The sequence below is a fragment of the Gigantopelta aegis genome, chromosome 14 (assembly GCF_016097555.1).
Source record: "Gigantopelta aegis isolate Gae_Host chromosome 14, Gae_host_genome, whole genome shotgun sequence".
In the NCBI taxonomy this organism is placed as follows: Eukaryota; Metazoa; Mollusca; class Gastropoda; order Neomphalida; family Peltospiridae; genus Gigantopelta; species Gigantopelta aegis.
This window is the reverse complement of record NC_054712.1, coordinates 58,936,428-58,950,915: the sequence shown is the minus strand read 5'-3', so window position 1 is coordinate 58,950,915 and position 14,488 is coordinate 58,936,428. Positions and strand designations below refer to the sequence as shown.

The 14,488-nt window shown below is 39.6% G+C and overlaps 1 protein-coding gene across 2 annotated transcripts in view; it reads right to left on the bottom strand.

Moving 5' to 3' along the window:
• Window positions 1-14,488, bottom strand: part of LOC121388579 (1-phosphatidylinositol 4,5-bisphosphate phosphodiesterase gamma-1-like) — a 125,517-nt gene that overhangs the window by 5,663 nt on the left and 105,366 nt on the right. For both annotated transcript variants that reach the window (XM_041519970.1, XM_041519971.1), the window contains 6 exons: window positions 14,349-14,445; window positions 13,475-13,565; window positions 12,207-12,377; window positions 8,369-8,477; window positions 7,320-7,593; window positions 4,431-4,519 (listed from right to left, as the gene is read on the bottom strand). In XM_041519970.1, coding sequence (XP_041375904.1) covers window positions 4,431-4,519; window positions 7,320-7,593; window positions 8,369-8,477; window positions 12,207-12,377; window positions 13,475-13,565; window positions 14,349-14,445 — 831 coding nt within the window. The remainder of the gene's footprint in view (window positions 1-4,430; window positions 4,520-7,319; window positions 7,594-8,368; window positions 8,478-12,206; window positions 12,378-13,474; window positions 13,566-14,348; window positions 14,446-14,488) is intronic.

Sequence of the window (14,488 nt, the reverse complement as noted above, 5' to 3'; positions counted from 1 at the left end):
CCCATCTAAAGTAAGTCACAGTGACCTAGTTATGATATGCAGGAAAGTGTGTATGATAACAAGATAACCGGTGTGTACGTGATAGGCCCATCTGAAGTAAGTCATGGTGACCTAGTTATGATATGCAGGAAAGTGTGTATCATAACAAGATTACCGGTGAGTGATAGGCCCATCTAAAGTAAGTCATGGTGACCTAGTTATGGTATGCAGCAAAGTGTGTATGATAACAAGATAACCGGTGTGTACGTGATAGGCCCATCTAAAGTAAGTCATGGTGACCTAGTTATGATATGCAGGAAAGTGTGTATGATAACAAGATAACCGGTGTGTACGTGATAGGCCCATCTAAAGTAAGTCACAGTGACCTAGTTATGATATGCAGGAAAGTGTGTATGATAACAAGATAACCGGTGTGTACGTGATAGGCCCATCTGAAGTAAGTCATGGTGACCTAGTTATGATATGCAGGAAAGTGTGTATCATAACAAGATTACCGGTGAGTGATAGGCCCATCTAAAGTAAGTCATGGTGACCTAGTTATGGTATGCAGCAAAGTGTGTATGATAACAAGATAACCGGTGTGTACGTGATAGGCCCATCTAAAGTAAGTCATGGTGACCTAGTTATGATATGCAGCAAAGTGTGTATGATAACAAGATAACCGGTGTGTACGTGATAGGCCCATCTAAAGTAAGTCATGGTGACCTAGTTATGATATGCAGGAAAGTGTGTATCATAACAAGATTACCGGTGAGTGATAGGCCCATCTAAAGTAAGTCATGGTGACCTAGTTATGATATGCAGGAAAGTGTGTATCATAACAAGATTACCGGTGAGTGATAGGCCCATCTAAAGTAAGTCACAGTGACCTAGTTATGGTATGCAGGAAAGTGTGTATGATAACAAGATAACCGGTGAGGTACCTGATAGGCCCATCTGAAGTAAGTCATGGTGACCTAGTTATGGTATGCAGGATCCTATATGAATTAATAAGAAAGATGCTCTGAAAACAATGTTTACCGACGGACGGATGGATGGACAACGCCTTACCATAATACAACCCGTCAAAGATGGGCGTATAAAATCTGGAAATAACCTGAACTAAATCAATGAGATAACGTACCTTGGGGTTAGTCATGTCAAGTTTGAGATCTTCACTTGGCCTGTTCTTCATGAACTGAATCAACGAGATAACGTACCTTGGGGTTAGTCATGTCAGTTTGAGATCTTCACTTGGCCCATTCTTCATGAACTGAATCAACGAGATAACGTACCTTGGGGTTAGTCATGTCATTTGGAGATCTTCACTTGGCCTGTTCTTCATGAACTGAATCAACGAGATAATGTACCTTGGGGTTAGTCATGTCATTTTGAGATCTTCACTTGGCCTGTTCTTCAGGAACTGAATCAATGAGATAGCGTACCTTGGGGTTAGTCATGTCAGTTTGAGATCTTCACTTGGCCCATTCTTCATGAACTGAATCAGTGAGATAACGTACCTTGGGGTTAGTCATGTCAGTTTGAGATCTTCACTTGGCCCATTCTTCATGAACTGAATCAGTGAGATAATGTACCTTGGGGTTAGTCATGTCAGTTTGAGATCTTCACTTGGCCCATTCTTCATGAACTGAATCAGTGAGATAGCGTACCTTGGGGTTAGTCATGTCAGTTTGAGATCTTCACTCAGCCCGTTCTTCATGAACTGAATCAATGAGATAATGTACCTTGGGGTTAGTCATGTCAGTTCGAGATCTTCACTTGGCCCATTCTTCATGAACTGAATCAGTGAGATAGTGTACCTTGGGGTTAGTCATGTCAGTTTGAGATCTTCACTTGGCCCATTCTTCATGAACTGAATCAACGAGATAGCGTACCTTGGGGTTAGTCATGTCAGTTCGAGATCTTCACTTGGCCCATTCTTCATGAACTGAATCAACGAGATAGCGTACCTTGGGGTTAGTCATGTCAGTTCGAGATCTTCACTTGGCCCATTCTTCATGAACCGAATCAATGAGATAACGTACCTTAGGGTTAGTCATGTCAGTTCGAGATCTTCACTTGGCCCATTCTTCATGAACTGAATCAGTGAGATAGCGTACCTTGGGGTTAGTCATGTCAGTTTGAGATCTTCACTCAGCCCGTTCTTAATGAACTGAATCAGTGAGATAATGTACCTTGGGGTTAGTCATGTCAGTTTGAGATCTTCACTTGGCCCATTCTTCATGAACTGAATCAGTGAGATAGCGTACCTTGGGGTTAGTCATGTCAGTTTGAGATCTTCACTCAGCCCGTTCTTCATGAACTGAATCAATGAGATAATGTACCTTGGGGTTAGTCATGTCAGTTCGAGATCTTCACTTGGCCCATTCTTCATGTACTGAATCAGTGAGATAGTGTACCTTGGGGTTAGTCATGTCAGTTTGAGATCTTCACTTGGCCCATTCTTCATGAACTGAATCAACGAGATAGCGTATCTTGGGGTTAGTCATGTCAGTTCGAGATCTTCACTTGGCCCATTCTTCATGAACTGAATCAACGAGATAGCGTACCTTGGGGTTAGTCATGTCAGTTCGAGATCTTCACTTGGCCCATTCTTCATGAACCGAATCAATGAGATAACGTACCTTAGGGTTAGTCATGTCAGTTCGAGATCTTCACTTGGCCCATTCTTCATGAACTGAATCAGTGAGATAGCGTACCTTGGGGTTAGTCATGTCAGTTTGAGATCTTCACTCAGCCTGTTCTTAATGAACTGAATCAACGAGATAATGTACCTTGGGGTTAGTCATGTCAGTTTGAGATCTTCACTTGGCCCATTCTTCATGAACTGAATCAACAAGATAATGTACCTTGGGGTTAGTCATGTCAGTTCAAGATCTTCACTTGGCCCATTCTTCATGAACTGAATCAGTGAGATAACGTACCTTGGGGTTAGTCATGTCAGTTTGAGATCTTCACTTGGCCCATTCTTCATGAACTGAATCAACGAGATAATGTACCTTGGGGTTAGTCATGTCAGTTCAAGATCTTGACTTGGCCCATTCTTCATGAACTGAATCAGTGAGATAACGTACCTTGGGGTTAGTCATGTCAGTTTGAGATCTTCACTTGGCCCATTCTTCATGAACTGAATCAACAAGATAACGTACCTTGGGGTTAGTCATGTCAGTTCGAGATCTTCACTTGGCCCATTCTTCATGAACTGAATCAGTGAGATAGTGTACCTTGGGGTTAGTCATGTCAGTTTGAGATCTTCACTTGGCCCATTCTTCATGAACTGAATCAACGAGATAGCGTACCTTGGGGTTAGTCATGTCAGTTCGAGATCTTCACTTGGCCCATTCTTCATGAACTGAATCAACGAGATAGCGTACCTTGGGGTTAGTCATGTCAGTTCGAGATCTTCACTTGGCCCATTCTTCATGAACTGAATCAGTGAGATAGCGTACCTTGGGGTTAGTCATGTCAGTTTGAGATCTTCACTCAGCCTGTTCTTAATGAACTGAATCAAGAATCACGAGATAATGTACCTTGGGGTTAGTCATGTCAGTTTGAGATCTTCACTTGGCCCATTCTTCATGAACTGAATCAACGAGATAATGTACCTTGGGGTTAGTCATGTCAGTTCAAGATCTTCACTTGGCCCATTCTTCATGAACTGAATCAGTGAGATAACGTACCTTGGGGTTAGTCATGTCAGTTTGAGATCTTCACTTGGCCCATTCTTCATGAACTGAATCAACGAGATAATGTACCTTGGGGTTAGTCATGTCAGTTCAAGATCTTGACTTGGCCCATTCTTCATGAACTGAATCAGTGAGATAACGTACCTTGGGGTTAGTCATGTCAGTTTGAGATCTTCACTTGGCCCATTCTTCATGAACTGAATCAACAAGATAACGTACCTTGGGGTTAGTCATGTCAGTTCGAGATCTTCACTTGGCCCATTCTTCATGAACTGAATCAGTGAGATAGCGTACCTTGGGGTTAGTCATGTCAGTTCGAGATCTTCACTCAGCCTGTTCTTCATGAACTGAATCAACGAGATAACGTACCTTGGGGTTAGTCATGTCAGTTCGAGATCTTCACTTGGCCCATTCTTCATGAACTGAATCAACGAGATAACGTACCTTGGGGTTAGTCATGTCAGTTCGAGATCTTCACTTGGCCCATTCTTCATGAACTGAATCAGTGAGATAGCGTACCTTAGGGTTAGTCATGTCAGTTTGAGATCTTCACTTGGCCCATTCTTCATGAACTGAATCAGTGAGATAGCGTACCTTGGGGTTAGTCATGTCAGTTTGAGATCTTCACTTGGCCCATTCTTCATGAACTGAATCAGTGAGATAATGTACCTTAGGGTTAGTCATGTCAGTTTGAGATCTTCACTTGGCACATTCTTCATGAACTGAATCAGTGAGATAACGTACCTTGGGGTTAGTCATGTCGAGGAAGACTAACAGAGAGGCCAGTTCGAGATCTTCACTCAGCCCGTTCTTCAGAGGAACACTTCTGAAACCTGGTCGGGAGCAATACAATTATAATGACATACAGTTACAATGACATACAGTTATAATAACATACAGTTATAATGACATACAGTTACAATGACATACAGTTACAATGACATACAGTTATAATGACATACAGTTACAATGACATACAGTTATAATGACATACAGTTACAATGACATACAGTTATAATGACATACAGTTACAACGACATACAGTTATAATGACATACAGTTACAAGGGCGGCACAATGTAAAACAAATAGTGGTATGGCTCCAGGTTGCCACTCTCCTTTCAAATTCACCTGTGAGGGACATTTTCACAGATACAACAAATATAGACCACAAACAAACAAATAGTGGTATGGCTCCAGGTTGCCACTCTCCTTTCAAATTCACCTGTGAGGGACATTTTCACAGATACAACAAATATAGACCACAAACAAACAAATAGTGGTATGGCTCCAGGTTGCCACTCTCCTTTCAAATTCACCTGTGAGGGACATTTTCACAGATACAACAAATATAGACAACAAACAAACAAATAGTGGTATGGCCATGCCATTATCTCTTTGAAAAGTGGTACACGCCGCCCTCGAGTTATAATGGCATAAAATTATAATGACATACAGTTATAATGACATACAATTATAATGACATATATACATGTATATAATGACAAACAGGATATAACAATTCACAATATGACATAATCAGAAATTCAGTTATAATACATAGCTATTTTATGCAGATATTTAGTTATGAAAATGACATCAGAGTTGATGATAGTCAAATGAACTACTGCTCATGCAATTAATCCATTGTAAATGTCATCAATAGTGCTAGTTGTAAATAAACATCTATTTTTTTCAACATATTTTTATTTAATGTTATTTAGTACTTTCTAATGTAATTTAATAACAAATACTCAAAAGTTATTATAAATTAAAAAAATGAATTCAATACAAGTTTTATTATACTGAGTATGTAAAAGCCACAACTAATAAAATCATCTAAACAGCATATTTCTTACATTGTACAATTTCACTGTCAATTCTCATAACAATCTACAAACCATGACATATTAATTAAAATAACAATTATAGTCCTCAATTTAGCTTTTGGGATTAAACCAAACTGCAGAAGCCCTTAATAAAACATCTCTCTTACATTTTTAAAGACACACATCTAAACAGTTATATACTAGTTGTCAATCAATTTTCAAACTCATCATAACTGTCACTAATAAACAAATGTACAAACAAAATCTTCCCTGTTAAAAAAAAAAGAAGAAAAAAAAATGAATTCTGCAAAAATGTCTCACCTACCATAAACGTTTATTCAGCACACTGTTATGACTATCCAGGGGTACGACTATAAGACAAGTTTTACTGACCTACATGTAGGACTTACAGTTTGTATCTAAACGTTTATTCAGCACACTGTTATGACTATCCAGGGGTACGACTATAAGACAAGTTTTACTGACCTACATGTAGGACTTACAGTTTGTATCTAAACGTTTATTCAGCACACTGTTATGACTATCCAGGGGTACGACTATAAGACAAGTTTTACTGACCTACATGTAGGACATCTAAACGTTTATTCAGCGCACTGTTATGACTATCCAGGGGTACGACTATAAGACAAGTTTTACTGACCTACATGTAGGACATCTAAACGTTTATTCAGCACACTGTTATGACTATCCAGGGGTACGACTATAAGACAAGTTTTACTGACCTACATGTAGGACATCTAAACATTTATTCAGCACACTGTTATGACTATCCAGGGGTACGACTATAAGACAAGTTTTACTGACCTACATGTAGGACATCTAAACGTTTATTCAGCGCACTGTTATGACTATCCAGGGGTATGACTATAAGACAAGTTTTACTGACCTACATGTAGGACTTACAGTTTGCTCCGGTGGTCGGCACATTGGGTTAGTTTTCACTCCAGCCAGTGACCCATGACTGGTATATCAAAGGTTGTGGTATGTACTACCCTGTCTGTGGGATGGTGCTTATAAAAGAACCATTGCGGCTAATCGAAAAGCGTAGCCCATGAAGTGGCGACAGTGGGTTTCCTCTCTCAATATCTGTGTGATCCTTAACCATATTTCTTTTTCACCATTGCCACTGCTGCTTCCATCAGAAAAGTGATCCCTATATCTTGCTATTTTACTTCGTAAAGGCGAGGCAAAACCCCAACAAACAATACCTGTGAATTAGCATCACTAACATTACCTGGTCTAATACCTGTGAATTAGTGTCACTGACGTTACCTGGTCTAATAGCTGTGAATTAGTGTCACTGACGTTACCTGGTTTAATGTTCTGCTGTGAATTAGCGTCCCTGACGTTACCTGGCCTAATGTTCTGCTGTGAATTAGCATCGCTGACGTTACCTGGCCTAATGTTCTGCTGTGAATTAGCGTCGCTGACGTTACCTGGCCTAATGTTCTGCTGTGAATTAGCGTCGCTGACGTTATCTGGGCTAATGTTCTGCTGTGAATTAGCGTCGCTGACGTTACCTGGTCTAATGTTCTGCTGTGAATTAGCATCACTGAAATTATCTGGCCTAATGTTCCGCTGTGAATTAGCATTACTAACGTTACCTGGCCTAATGTTCTGCTGTGAATTAGCATTACTAACGTTACCTGGTCTAATGTTCACTGACGTTACCTGGTCTAATGTTCAGACGTTACCTGGTCTAATGTCCAACAAACAATAGCTGTGAATTAGTGTCACTGACATTACCTGGACTAATAGCTGTCAATTAGTGTCACTGACGTTACCTGGTCTAATGTTCTGAACTGAGAAAGTAGCGTGTCCCAGAAAGTTGGGATCACCAAAGATATCTTCGTCCATGACGGCAAATCGAATGAGTGCGATCTCGGGACAGAGGACATCGAAGACACAGCAGTCATTCCACACTGGGTTCAGGCCGTTATCCACCTTGGTGCCTGTCTTGAACTTCTGGTTGTCACACTCCATTCCCACGATCTCGATCTCCACAAACGGACTGGCTATACCTCGGCCAGACTTCACTATGTGTCGCGCACCAATAATCTGAAACAAACAAACAACCCAACAGATCTGAATGTAACAGGCAATGACCCACTTTGATTAAAACAAGCAGTAGAGGAGTACTACTAAAGCAATTTATTATGTTCTCTACCGGGCTCTACTAATCTTCTTATATTCTATGATCAAGAAGAGGAAGAAGGAAATCAACACATTTTATTTACTGTCATATGGCGTCGGGCATATGGTTAAGGACAACACAGATATTGGGAAAGGAAACACACTGTCGCCACTTCATGGGCTACTCTTTTCGGTTAGCAGCAAGGGATCTTTTATATGCACCATCCCACAGACAGGATATCACATACTACAGCCTTTGATATACCAGTCATGGTGCGCTGGATGGAACGATAAATAGCCTAATGGGCCACCGACAGGGATCGATCCTAGACCGACTGCACAGCGATTGAGAGCTGTACCACCGGGCTACGTCCAGCCCCTTCTATGAATGAAGGCTAAAATCATTTGATATAGGTTACCTTGAAAAAGATGGGGAAAACTTATCAAAGAATGCCTCAAATGAAAATTAATGTGATAAATTGTTTTTAACAATGAAAAGTATTTTAATTCAAAGAATGAATAAAACTTAGAATGGATGTCATAATTTTGTTTTTCTCATTCCAGCCAGTGTTGAATAATAGATACATAACTTTTTTTTACTGCTAGGTACATCCTGTTATATACTGCTGATTAAACAGTGTGCTGTGGGGTGTTGCATTGTTAAAACCTTCCTTTCCTCTGATAACGATGATCAACTCACATTGATGGTCAGTGTGACTGGCTCCACTCCGATCTGTGACAAAAACTTCTTCTCATACGGGTTGTACAGGTCTGTGTGCATCAGAGTGGGTTGTAAGACAAAACCACATCTAGAACAGAGAGATAGAGATAAATAAAGGTCTGTGTGCATCAGAGTGGGTTGTAGGACAAAACCACATCTAGAACATGGAGATAGAGATAAATAAAGGTCTGTGTGCATCAGAGTGGGTTGTAGGACAAAACCACATCTAGAACAGAGAGATAGAGATAAATAAAGGTCTGTGTGCATCAGAGTGGGTTGTAGGACAAAACCACATCTAGAACAGAGAGATAGAGATAAATAAAGCTCTGTGTGCATCAGAGTGGGTTGTAGGACAAAACCACATCTAGAACAGAGAGATAGAGATAAATAAAGGTCTGTGTGCATCAGAGTGGGTTGTAGGACAAAACCACATCTAGAACAGAGAGATAGAGATAAATAAAGCTCTGTGTGCATCAGAGTGGGTTGTAGGACAAAACCACATCTAGAACATGGAGATAGAGATAAATAAAGGTCTGTGTGCATCAGAGTGGGTTGTAGGACAAAACCACATCTAGAACAGAGAGATAAGAGATAAATATAGGTCTGTGTGCATCAGAGTGGGTTGTAGGACAAAACCACATCTAGAACAGAGAGATAGAGATAAATAAAGCTCTGTGTGCATCAGAGTGGGTTGTAGGACAAAACCACATCTAGAACAGAGAGATAGAGATAAATAAAGGTGTGTGTGCATCAGAGTGGGTTGTAGGACAAAACCACATCTAAAACAGAGAGATAGAGATAAATAAAGGTGTGTGTGCATCAGAGTGGGTTTGCAGGACAAAACCACATCTAAAACAGAGAGATAGAGATAAATAAAGGTCTGTGTGCATCAGAAAGGGTTGCAGGACAAAACCACATCTAGAACAGAGAGATAGAGATAAATAAAGGTATGTGTGCATCAGAGTGGGTTGTAGGACAAAACCACATCTAGAACAGAGAGATAGAGATAAATAAAGGTCTGTGTGCATCAGTGGGTTGTAGGACAAAACCATATCTAGAACAGACAGATAGAGATAAATAAAGGTCTGTGTGCATCAGAATGGGTTGTAGGACAAAACCACATCTAGAACATAGAGATAGAGATAGATACAGGTCTGTGTGCATCAGAAAGGGTTGTAGGACAAAACCACATCTAGAACATGGAGATAGAGATAAATAAAGGTCTGTGTGCATCAGAGTGGGTTGTAGGACAAAACCACATCTAAAACAGAGAGATAGAGATAAATAAAGGTCTGTGTGCATCAGAATGGGTTGCAGGACAAAACCACATCTAGAACATGGAGATAGAGATAAATAAAGGTCTGTGTGCATCAGAGTGGGTTGTAGGACAAAACCACATCTAGAACATAGAGATAGAGATAGATACAGGTCTGTGTGCATCAGAAAGGGTTGTAGGACAAAACCACATCTAAAACAGAGAGATAGAGATAAATAAAGGTCTGTGTGCATCAGAGTGGGTTGTAGGACAAAACCACATCTAGAACATAGAGATAGAGATAGATAAAGGTCTGTGTGCATCAGAAAGGGTTGTAGGACAAAACCACATCTAAAACAGAGAGATAGAGATAAATAAAGGTCTGTGTGCATCAGAGTGGGTGGTAGGACAAAACCACATCTAGAACATAGAGATAGAGATAAATAAAGGTCTGTATGCATCAGAGTGGGTTGTAGGACAAAACCACATCTAAAACAGAGAGATAGAGATAAATAAAGGTGTGTGTGCATCAGAGTGGGTTTGCAGGACAAAACCACATCTAGAACATGGAGATAGAGATAAATAAAGGTCTGTGTGCCTCAGAGTGGGTTGTAGGACAAAACCACATCTAAAACAGAGAGATAGAGATAAATAAAGGTCTGTGTGCATCAGAATGGGTTGCAGGAAAAAACCACATCTAGAACATAGAGATAGAGATAGATACAGGTCTGTGTGCATCAGAAAGGGTTGTAGGACAAAACCACATCTAGAACATAGAGATAGAGATAGATAAAGGTCTGTGTGCATCAGAAAGGGTTGCAGGACAAAACCACATCTAGAACAGAGAGATAGAGATAAATAAAGGTATGTGTGCATCAGAGTGGGTTGTAGGACAAAACCACATCTAGAACAGAGAGATAGAGATAAATAAAGGTCTGTGTGCATCAGTGGGTTGTAGGACAAAACCATATCTAGAACAGACAGATAGAGATAAATAAAGGTCTGTGTGCATCAGAATGGGTTGTAGGACAAAACCACATCTAGAACATGGAGATAGAGATAAATAAAGGTCTGTGTGCATCAGAATGGGTTGCAGGACAAAACCACATCTAGAACATGGAGATAGAGATAAATAAAGGTATGTGTGCATCAGAGTGGGTTGTAGGACAAAACCACATCTAGAACAGAGAGATAGAGATAAATAAAGGTCTGTGTGCATCAGAAAGGGTTGTAGGACAAAACCACATCTAAAACAGAGAGATAGAGATAAATAAAGGTCTGTGTGCCTCAGAGTGGGTTGTAGGACAAAACCACATCTAAAACAGAGAGATAGAGATAAATAAAGGTCTGTGTGCATCAGAGTGGGTTGTAGGACAAAACCACATCTAGAACATAGAGATAGAGATAGATACAGGTCTGTGTGCATCAGAAAGGGTTGTAGGACAAAACCACATCTAAAACAGAGAGATAGAGATAAATAAAGGTCTGTGTGCATCAGAGTGGGTTGTAGGACAAAACCACATCTAGAACATAGAGATAGAGATAGATAAAGGTCTGTGTGCATCAGAAAGGGTTGTAGGACAAAACCACATCTAAAACAGAGAGATAGAGATAAATAAAGGTCTGTGTGCATCAGAGTGGGTGGTAGGACAAAACCACATCTAGAACATAGAGATAGAGATAAATAAAGGTCTGTATGCATCAGAGCGGGTTGTAGGACAAAACCACATCTAAACCAGAGAGATAGAGATAAATAAAGGTCTGTGTGCATCAGAGTGGGTTGTAGGACAAAACCACATCTAGAACATAGAGATAGAGATAGATACAGGTCTGTGTGCATCAGAGTGGGTGGTAGGACAAAACCACATCTAGAACATAGAGATAGAGATAAATAAAGGTCTGTGTGCATCAGAGTGGGTTGTAGGACAAAACCACATCTAAAACAGAGAGATAGAGATAAATAAAGGTCTGTGTGCATCAGAGTGGGTTGTAGGACAAAACCACATCTAGAACATAGAGATAGAGATAAATAAAGGTCTGTGTGCATCAGAGTGGGTTGTAAGACAAAACCACATCTAAAACATAGAGATAGAGATAAATAAAGGTCTGTGTGCATCAGAATGGGTTGTAGGACAAAACCACATCTAGAACATAGAGACAGAGATAAAGATAAATAAAGGTCTGTGTGCATCAGAGTGGGTTGTAGGACAAAACCACATCTAGAATAGCAATTTTGCATTGCAATATTTCCAGGGTTCTTAAAACGGAAACACCATGTATTCAGTTTATAGTTATTGTAAGGAGATGCAAAGTGCATCAGTGGGTTGTAGTACAAAACCACAGAAATCATAATAATTACTTCAAAATACAGCTAGTGATATTACAAAACCACATCTAGAATAGAAGGACAGAGACTGATTGAGAGAGACAGATTGAGAGAGCGAGCGAGAGCATAAGCTGGCAAACTTGTGTCCAATATATTGTTCTGATGTTTATACAATATTTTTTTTTTATCAATCAATGTTACAAACATTCCTTTCCTGTCCTTCGTATTGAACTGACCTTCCGTTTGTCAAGAAGCGTCCCTGGTAGATCTGCATGGGTCGGTCAGGCGTCTGGTAATTCATTGCTAACAGCTGAGATCCACAGTTCCATATCGGCACTGGGTCGTAGTTAGACGAATCTACACGAGGACCTTTTGGGTAGACTCGACTCAACTGCTTCCTGTGGTATGTACTCTTGGTTAAGGTGTCAAAAATATAGTCAATTCATGTAGTCAAAAATACAGTCAATTCATGTAGTCAATAACAATCATTTCACATAATCAAAATACAGTAAAAGTAATTATTTCAGTTAAAAGTTAAAGTTTGTTTTGTTTAATGACACCACTAGAGCACATTGATTTATTAATCATTGGCTATTGGATGTCAAATATTTGGTCATTTTGATATATAGTCTTAGAGAGGAAACCTGCTACATTTAATGTTAGTAGCAAGGGCTCTTTTAAATGCACCATCCCACAGACAGGATAGCACATACGCCAGTCATGGAGCAATGGCTGGAACGGGAAACAGCCCATGGGTCCACCGACGAGAAGTCATTTAATGTTAGTAGCAAGGGCTCTTTTAAATGCACCATCCCACAGACAGGACAGCACATACGCCAGTCAGGGAGCAATGGCTGGAACGGGAAACAGCCCATGGGTCCACCGACGAGAAGTCATTTAATGTTAGTAGCAAGGGCTGTTTTAAATGCACCATCCCACAGACAGGACAGCACATACGCCAGTCATGGAGCAATGGCTGGAACGGGAAACAGCCCATGGGTCCACCGACGAGAAGTCATTTCAGATTCACAAAGTACAGTCAAAATATAGTTATTTCGCTGATCGAAAGTATCATATAAAAAAGTCATTGTAGCTAGAGTACAATAATTTAAAAAATATGCAAAAAAAACCTACAAAGTACAGTAAAGATATAATCATTTCACACTGTCACAAATGTAATTCACAAGAAAGGCTGCCAACAATCTATCATAGTGCTTCAAGAAGATTTGGCTTTTCCAAATACCCAGAGACCTAAAACTTTTTTCAGAAATCAACTTCCTGTCAGTATGTTTACACTGACCACTCATGTCTCCATGTCTCACATGAATCATTCCAAAATTCAGAAATATGGATCTGTTATAAGTAAATGTTATACAGAAACATAAGCTTAGAATTTTTAAATTATTTTTTTAATTTTGAGAAACTTTTAGAATACTGAGATTGGTATGTCAGGCAGAATGTTATGCTCTGGGATGGAACCAATAATGTCTGCATAAAAGGATATTGTGCAAAGAATTTTGCCTTTCCTCTGTTGACCCATTTTTCAACTTTTGTTTCTGGGAAGGAGGACATCTCATAATAGAAGCCAGGAATCTCTGAAAAATACAACAGAAACATACCCCTCATGATTAATACTGCTTGCTGATTTACAACACTTCATGGTTTACACTGCTTAGTCATTTACACCACTTAATGATTTCCTGGTCAATTATACTGCTTCATGATTTACACAGCTTTCTGACTTCACTGCTTCATGAATAATATCACTAAATGCATTTCATTATTTACATCACTTTACAAACAACTCCATGATTTATAATAATTCATGATTTACATCACTTCACAAACAACTCCATGATTCATAATAATTCATGATTTATTACACTGCTTCATTATTTACATCACTTCACAAACAACTCCATGATTTATAATAATTCATGATTTATTACACTGCTTCATAATTTACACCGCATCAAGATTTACAACACTTCATAATTTACACCACTTTATGATTTTCACCATTTCCTAATTTGTTCACACTGCTTCATGGTTTAAACTACTTCATGATTTACCAAACACTTATTCCGGTAAAGCCAAATTTACCTTCTGGTATGAAGGGAACAGCTAAATTTACCTTCTGGTATGAAGGGAACAGCTAAGTTTACCTTCTGGTATGAAGGGAACAGCTAAGTTTACCTCCTGGTATGAAGGGAACAGCTAAATTTACCTTCTGGTATGAATGGAACAGCTAAATTTACCTTCTGGTATGAGGGGAACAGCTAAATTATCCTTCTGGTATGAAGGGAACAGCTAAATTTACCTTCTGGTATGAAGGGAACAGCTAAATCTTCTGGTATGAAGGGAACAGCTAAATTTACCTTCTGGTATGAAGGGAACAGCTCGACAGTAGACAATGAGGTCGGAGAATTCTCGGGCTATCCGCATCGTTCTCTCCAACATGCGCTGTTCAGACGTCTTCACAAAACAAACATCACTTATTAAAACAACAATCAGTACA